We start from the raw sequence: 7,749 nt of genomic DNA, 5'->3' as shown, positions 1-7,749 counted from the left end.
CCTCAGCCTCCATATCCTTCCAGATCCTGTGTACAGTAGATTTAACAGAACTACTAGATGTTCTTGGGCCTCTAAGAGAGGAATAGAAGGCAAAGAGCTCTGGAGGAGCCCGGAGAGGGAGGTACTGAATCAGACTGCAAGTCTGAGAAGGCTTTGGGGACAGGACCTCAGAGCTGTGTCCTGAGGGAGGAGGGCCCCCGGAGGAGGGAGATCTGGGTGTGGGTGAGGGGCTGGCAGCATCCAGGCTCTCTCCTAATGTCCCCACATGTCTTTTAGAACCTCTCCTTTCCCACTCCTGGGACCCTCTCGGCAGAAAGGGGTTTCCATCTCCAACCACGAGAGTCTAAGGCACCGGCTCCCCTTTTCTCTGCACTAAGGTAACCCCAGATGGGGCACAGATCTGAGCTGGGCTAATCAGATGCTCCAGCCCAGGATTCAAGGTCTTGAGAGGCATCCACGGGCTGAGGAAGGGTACAGGAAGGAGTAGCTGGGAGGCAAGTGACCAGGCAGGTGAGAACATGGTCTCTCATGAGTCTCCAGAGAACCCTCCAGATTGCCCCTCCTTCTTTTTAACAAACATAATGCAAGATTTGGTGCTTGTCAAGCCCACTCATTTTTTTGTCCTTCACTCTGTAGACATATATCTGTGGACTGTTAACAGTATTGTCTTGACCATTTTTTAATTTTATACATGTGTATCAACTATAAGTATCTTTTTTGTACCTTGTCTCTCTGGCTCAACATTGTTTTTTGAGACTTGTCCAAGTTAACATTTGTAGTTCAAGTTCATTCATTTCCACAGCTGTATGATCATTCCAAAAGGTGAAGACCTCACAACTGCCCAGTTGAGCCACAGACTTGAGAGCAATAGCACAAGCACATGCTTTAAGTGACTGAGTTTTGGGTGGTTTTGTTATGCAGCAATAGCTAGCTGACACAGGTGTAGGTGTCTTCAGGATTTCACTAGTACAGATGGCACAGCAGAAACTCATCTTGTGTGTCTCTTGGTGCCATGACTATAAGCAATTATGAGAACTTCCCTCAGAGGTGGCATGACTGTGGATCACAGTTTACACGTCACCAGCTTGCCTGGATGTCCTGGCTCACCTTCCAGACTAAGTCTTCCTGACTCCAATGGCTCTATGAATTCCCACGGTCTCTTCAGTAAATTCCCTTTTACTCAAGTCACACAGAGTTGAGCCTGGCCTACATGAGAACCATCCCGCTGACCATAGACTTGTAAGCAGTAATAAATGGGTGTGGTTTTGAGTCACTCTGGGGCTGGTTTGTTACATGGCAACCAGTGACACAGACAGCGGTCTCAACGTAGCCACCAGCTGAAAGCATCCATCTAGCTCTTCAGATACTAGTCCTTAAAGATGACAGAGGGAACATGGAATAACAAAAGAACGGCACCTGGGCAGGTTAGTTAGATCATTCTCATGCAAAAAATGTGGCTGTCAGAGCCCTTCAAAATAACATCACTAAATGGGGGCTCAGGATAACTGGCATGTGGGCCCAGCCCCCTCTACTGGGTTATCATGAGACGTAGGGCAGGTCCCTTTCCATTTCTGAGTCTCAGTATTCCTGTCCATAAAATAGAGTACCAACCCCTAATTCACAGGCATACTGTGAACAGTAAGTGAAATAATGCGATCCGGCAACAGTTGGATGTCAGCAACACTGTCCCTGGGATTGAGGGACAGACATCTTTTCATCTGTGGTTTGTGAGTAATGACTACTCCAGATCTGTAGAGTAAATGACAGAATGGGCGTCAGATCTGCATCAGGAAGGATGCTTTTGGTGGCAAGTGACAGAAAACTGAATTTTAACTAGTCTAAACTAAAAGGGTGATTTATTAGAATTACTAACTCACATAACAGAATCCCAAGGGTAGATGACTTGAGGCATGTTTGATCAAGGCTCCAGCTTTGTTTCTCTGTGATTCTTCTTCTCTACAGTCCTTTGGATGTCGGTTTTGCCCTCAGGGTGATCTGTCCCCATGCCCTGGTTGGCTTAGGCACTCATGGATCCATCACTATGATAAAAGGGTTGGGATTGTGCCAACTGGCTGGACCAATCTGTGTCCATGCAAGAGCTAAAGTGGAGACAGTCACCTCCAAAATCTCATGACCACTGCTTAGTGAAGAAGAGGGAAGAATGAATGTCAGGGTTGCTATAACAAGGACCCTGGCAAGTGCGAAGTCCTATGACAGACACATTGCATAAGAGATGCTACCTCAATGGTCACTAGCATGTCCCTGTCTGGGCCTTAGTTTCCCTCATAGTAATGTAAGGGACTACCTGGATGGTGTCTATAGTCCTCCACTGCCTCCCACCAACTCACAGAGCCCAGGCTTTGATGGACTAGTCTGAGTCTCAGGCAGGAGGCTAGAGCCCACCACCTGCCATTCATGGGGTGGAGTGGACTCCACAGGCAAATGCTTCTGAGCAGAACAAATTGCTAGAGCATTGTTTCTCTGTCACCAGGTGAATGATTTCCAGGAGCTTATTGGGGCGGGTGAATGATTTCCTTGGCCTGCCAAGCCCTCTCCAAGACTGTAATTGGGTTTCTAGTGACAAATTCTTGACTGGAGCCCCCCAGCAAGGGCCAGGTTGTAGCAAACTCCAGTTCAAACATTTTTGAGGTCGTCTATCTGCTGCTCCGCCACCTGCTGTCTGCAGCAGAAGAGCCGGAAGTGCCAAACCTGCACCTAGCACTCCATCCCCTCCTATCACACAGTTGCTAGCCCCATGTAGCCGTTTAAATTAAAATCAGTCCTCAGTCACACTAGCCACACTTCCAGCACTCAGTGGCCGTATGGCTAGTAGGTGCCGTTGGACAGTGCCAACATAGAAGCTTTCCATCACTGTAGAAAGTTCTATTGGCCAGCCCACCTCCAGTAGAAATTCAGGGGCGGACCTCAGGCCAGTTCTTTCTCCCCTCTGACTCTCAGTGTCTACATGTTCTTTCCAGCACTAAGCCTCAGCTTCCTCCTCTGTCAAATAAGGGTGATAAGGTTAGACTTAGAGGGATAAGAGCTGGGGAATGCTGAGCCGAGGACCAGTAGTTACTGGAATGTAGTCTGGAGCTCAGGCTCTTGCTGCTCCAGGTGCATGATGAAGTAAATGTGACAGGGAAGGGGTCATTTGAGCAGACATCGCCCAGTAGATTTGGTAGGCTGTTCACAAAGTAATGATCCATTCTTTCTGCTTATTTATGGGACCCTCATCTTTCACTAGGGCTAAAATGCATAGTGTGGGAGAATGAAGGATGATTGGTCCAGCTCATCTTGCCACCCTCATGATCATTTGCCTGTGAATGGTCAAGGGATGACCATGTGATGTCAGGGGAAGTCTGCTGGAGGCTTCTGGGAAAATGTCTCCTGTCTGATAATAGACATGCCCATGAGAAGAAAGTCCCATAGTGCCTGGCGTTCACTTTCGGGTGTGACTCCATGGTACCCGGTGCTTTGGCAGCCACTCTGGAACCATGAAACACAATATTATAGAAAAGTGACCACGCTCAGGGGGTCACATGGGAGGGCTGGGTCCCCAATGTGTATATTGAGCTCCTGGACCCACACTACCTCCTCTCACCTCCAGACTTCAAGTAAGGCAAAAATAAATGTCCTCGATGGATGGACTTCTTGCAGCCAAAGGCATCCTGCACAATTCTTGTGCAGGGGTGAGTGAGCTTGGCAAGACATACAGGTCCATTCCCAGCAGAGACAACAGTATGTGCGAGGATGCAGAGGTGTGACGGGGTGCCCCATCGTCCAGAGTGGGAGAACTGGCTGTGGGTGAGGGCTGTAGCTGCCTCTGGAGCTGGGCAAGTCCACGTGGTTGCAAGTCGGTGGGGCAAGGGGACAGTGGAGACTTTTAAGGACCAGCTCCTGAGTTACAGGGTGAGCTGTGGGAGGGGATAAAGGGAGCCTTGGGGAGGAGGCCAGGCAGGAGGTAGGGGGGGTAATGGGGGGGAGGTGAGAGGCTTGGGGTCGGGCAGTGAGCAGGTGTTAGTGGCTGAAGGAATGAGGTAAGGTGCAGAGGAGGAGCAGAGGAGGAGCTGAGGATGTCTCAGCGGGGAGAGAACTGAGGACAGGGCCCTGGAGACAAGGACACCTAAGAGAGGGAGGAAGCTGACAGAGAGGTCTGAGAAAAGACCAGAGAGAAATGCAGAAAGGGTTTCCAGCAGGAGGAGGAGGGGTGGGCACAGGCAGGCTCCCTCGTGCCACAGCAGGACAACTCTGAGCTGGGCCATACTCCTCCTCCACTCCACACCCTCCCATGGCTCCCATCTCCCCAAGGTAAGAAAGAGCCGACATCGTCACAGCCACCTTGGATGCCCTAAGACCCCCACTCCCCACCCCACCTCCCCAACCTCATCCTCCACCACTCTCTCCTCACCGTTTCAGCCACACTGGCCTCCTTGCTGTTCAGGGAACAAGCCAAGCATGTTTCCATCTCCGGGACTCAGCGCTTGCCGAGAACCCACTTCCTCTGGATCTTTGCAAGGCTCATCCCGTCACCTCCTTTGGGAAGTCCTCCCTGGCTACTTATCTAATACAGCCCCCTCCCACAGTGCTCTCCCCACCCCCTTACCCCGAGGCATCCCTCTCCAGGGCCCATAAGTGTGGTACTTGGTGTGCAGACATAGTTGACCTTTGACTGACACGGCGATTATGGGCGCCGACCCCCCATGCAGTCAAAAATCCGTGTATAACTTCTGACTGCCCCAGAAACGTAACTACTAAGAGGCAGCTGTTGGCCAGAAGCCTTATTGATGATATAAACAGTCAATTAACACATTTTCTGTTTGTTGTGTGTATCATATGCTGTATCTTCACAATAAAGTCAGCTAGAGAAAATAGAAGAAAATGGTACTAAAAAAATAGAGAAGAGAAAAGACATTTATAGAACTGTCCTGTATTTATCGAAAAGAATCTGTATAGGGGCACATGGGTGGCTCAGTGGTTGAGCCGCCTGCCTTTGGTCCAGGGTGTGATTCCCCCCTGGGTCCCTGGATCGAGTCCCACGTCGGGTTCTCTGCAGGGAGCCTGCTTCTCCCTCTGCCTGTGTCTCTGCCTCTCTCTGTCTCTCTGTGTCTCTCATGAATAAATAAATAAAATCTTAAAAAAAATAAAAGAAAGAAAGAAAACAATCCATGTAGAAGTGGATTCTCCCAGTAGGGAGGTGGAAAGGGAGCAGGTGTGCTGGTCCAAGTGTTGCCGGCGTGGTGCAGTCGCAGGTGAGAATCCGGAGGAGGAAGAGCAGGAGACTGCAAGGATAGGCCCAGGAGCAATGGCGTCCAAAGAGAAACAAGTGGTGAAAAATGTCAACATGGAAAATGCCCAGCAGGAAAACGAAGAACAGGGTCCTGTGCAGAATGAAGAGGAATCACGCAATTCGAGAGGGAGTGAAGGCCAGAAGAATGGAAGAAATGTTAAGCTGGGGCGAATGAGAGGACTTGTCCCTAATTTTCGATGGGCCATACCTAACAAGCATATTGATCACAATGAAATGGGAGATGATGTGGAAAAGTTCGTAGGGCAAATGATGGAGATCCAGAGAAAGACTAAGGAGCAGCAAATGAGGCATCATAAGCGCTTTCAAACTCCTGAACCTGATAATCATTATGACTTTTGCCTTATACCTTGAATCTTAAGGTTTTCCCTGAGGTTAATAATGTGGCCTCTGCTCCACAAACTTGTAGTTTTGTGATTTACTTTTTCTGTAAACCTTTTGGTGTTTCCACTTACCAGTTTGTAATTAAATATTGTTTTGTCTCTGTAAAACTTTCTGTCCAGCAGGGAAATTTCACCCCTTCTTAGGAAAAACTATTCTTTTCATAATGTGAAATTAATAAAGCAGTTGAAAAAGCAAAAAACAAAAAAACAAAAACAAAAACAAAAATCATGGTGTTGTTCAGGGCTTGACTGTACTATCAACGTTTTCATATTGATCAGCTCGAATCTGTACCTGTTCTGTTCGCAGCCATATATATCCTCAGTGCTCAGAAGAAGGCCTGGCCTGTAGGAACAGTGGAGGAAAATTTGTAGAGCCTATGAATGCATGAGGATTCAGCGCAATAAAGACTCCAAATAGTCCTGAGTTTGACACTGAATCCAGAAAGTGGAAGGGGAGGAAGGGGAGGCAGCAGGTAGAGACAAATCATTTAGGAAGTTTGACTGTGAAGGAAGAAAAGAAACAGGACTGGGGGAGTGTGAAGAAGGTAGTGCGGGGGCCTTTCTTTTCCAGATAGAGGTAGGTGACGCAGGATTAAATGAGATGGAAGGAGCCAGTAAAGTTCAAGATATAGATGAGGAGAGGACACTGGTAGAGCCTGGCCAGAGGATGTGGGAAGGAGAGGGCCCCAGAGCCTCGGAGGGCTGTGCCAGCAGGAGGAGGAACTGGGGTGGGTACAGGAGGTCTGTTTTGTTACCGTCCCTCTGACAGTGGTCCCTGTAATGGGGAGTAAGCAGGAGAGTTCATAAAAACACGTGGCATTTATTAGGCACCTACTGGTGCCCAGGCCCTGGGGAAGCTCTGCCATGGGGCTACAACTAAATACCAGGAGAAACTGAGTCTCTCTTTGCAACAATCATGCTTTAGGGATAATGAGAATCTTGTCAATGTTGGTATTTCCTCCTCTACTTGGCTACTAGGAAGCTCAAAGCCAGACTTGAAGGGCAGTTTTTAAAACCGGGTAGAGAATTCTGTGGCCTGTCTAGCTGCCTTCTTACTTCCTTCCCTGGCTTGCTCACTAGTTCAATTTTTACCTCGTCTTGCCTGGAAGTTTTCACTCGTCACATGTGTCTGTGGGGCTGCAGTTCATAGAAAATCTAACTAATGGTGGATTAAAAACATGACAGTGGTTTGTTTTCCTCTCTCATAACTAGAAGCCAGGAAGTCCATGGCTCAGGTTTAGGCCCACACTCCACTCTATCCTCAGGACCTGGACTCCATCTCACTCTACTCCACAATGGAGTAGTGCGCTCCTTGTCCTCATGCTTACAAAGTGGCTGCAGAGTTCCAGCACCAAATCCAAATCCAAAGAAAAGAAAAGAACTGCCAGAGGATAAACAGTAAAATAGGGGATCCCTGGGTGGTGCAGCTGTTTAGCGCCTGCCTTTGTCCCAGGGCGCGATCCTGGAGACCCGGGATCGAGTCCCACGTCGGGCTCCCGGTGCATGGAGCCTGTTTCTCCCTCTGCCTGTGTCTCTGCCTCTCTCTCTCTCACTGTGTGCCTATCATAAATAAATAAAATTTAAAAAAAAAAAAAAAAAACAGTAAAATACGTTTCCTAAAAACCCCTCCTGGCAAGTTCTGCTTAGGACTCATGGGCTAGGACCATTTCCCATGCCCTTCGTACCTCAAGGGAAGCTAGGAAATGTAGCTCTTTTCCCCAGGCATTGTGCAGCTCTGAACAAAACCGGAGTTCTATTACTGAGAAAAAGGGGTGATGGATATTGGTTAGGTAGATGGCAGTATCTGCCATGGTTAGCATATATTTTTCTCTTTCATCCTTTATAGAATAAAGAAACATATGAATGTTGCAGTGGAGCATAAAAGCCCTACTGTTTCTCCAGGGAGCCACAAATGCTGTGTCTACCTCATCTGTGGTTTTGTCTTCAGTTCCTTGAAAAAGAACCAGGTGACCAAGACATCTCTCGCATGGTGGTATCATCATTCCCATTTTGTAGGAGAGGAAACAGCGCTTCTTCAGACCTCAACAAACATCAAACCAC

General features: G+C 48.3%; 1 protein-coding gene across 1 annotated transcript; it reads left to right on the top strand.

Moving 5' to 3' along the window:
* Positions 1-5,254: 5,254 nt before the first annotated feature.
* LOC144291156 (protein BEX4-like) lies at positions 5,255-5,786 on the top strand. Its single transcript, XM_077860867.1, has one exon. The coding sequence runs from the start codon at positions 5,303-5,305 to the stop codon at positions 5,657-5,659; it is 357 nt and encodes a 118-aa protein (XP_077716993.1). The 5' UTR covers positions 5,255-5,302; the 3' UTR covers positions 5,660-5,786.
* The last annotated feature ends 1,963 nt before the right edge of the window (positions 5,787-7,749 follow it).

Source organism: Canis aureus, chromosome 19 (assembly GCF_053574225.1).
Source record: "Canis aureus isolate CA01 chromosome 19, VMU_Caureus_v.1.0, whole genome shotgun sequence".
NCBI lineage: Eukaryota > Metazoa > Chordata > Mammalia > Carnivora > Canidae > Canis > Canis aureus.
Note: the sequence above shows the minus strand (reverse complement) of the source record. Positions and strands in the feature narration are given on the sequence as shown.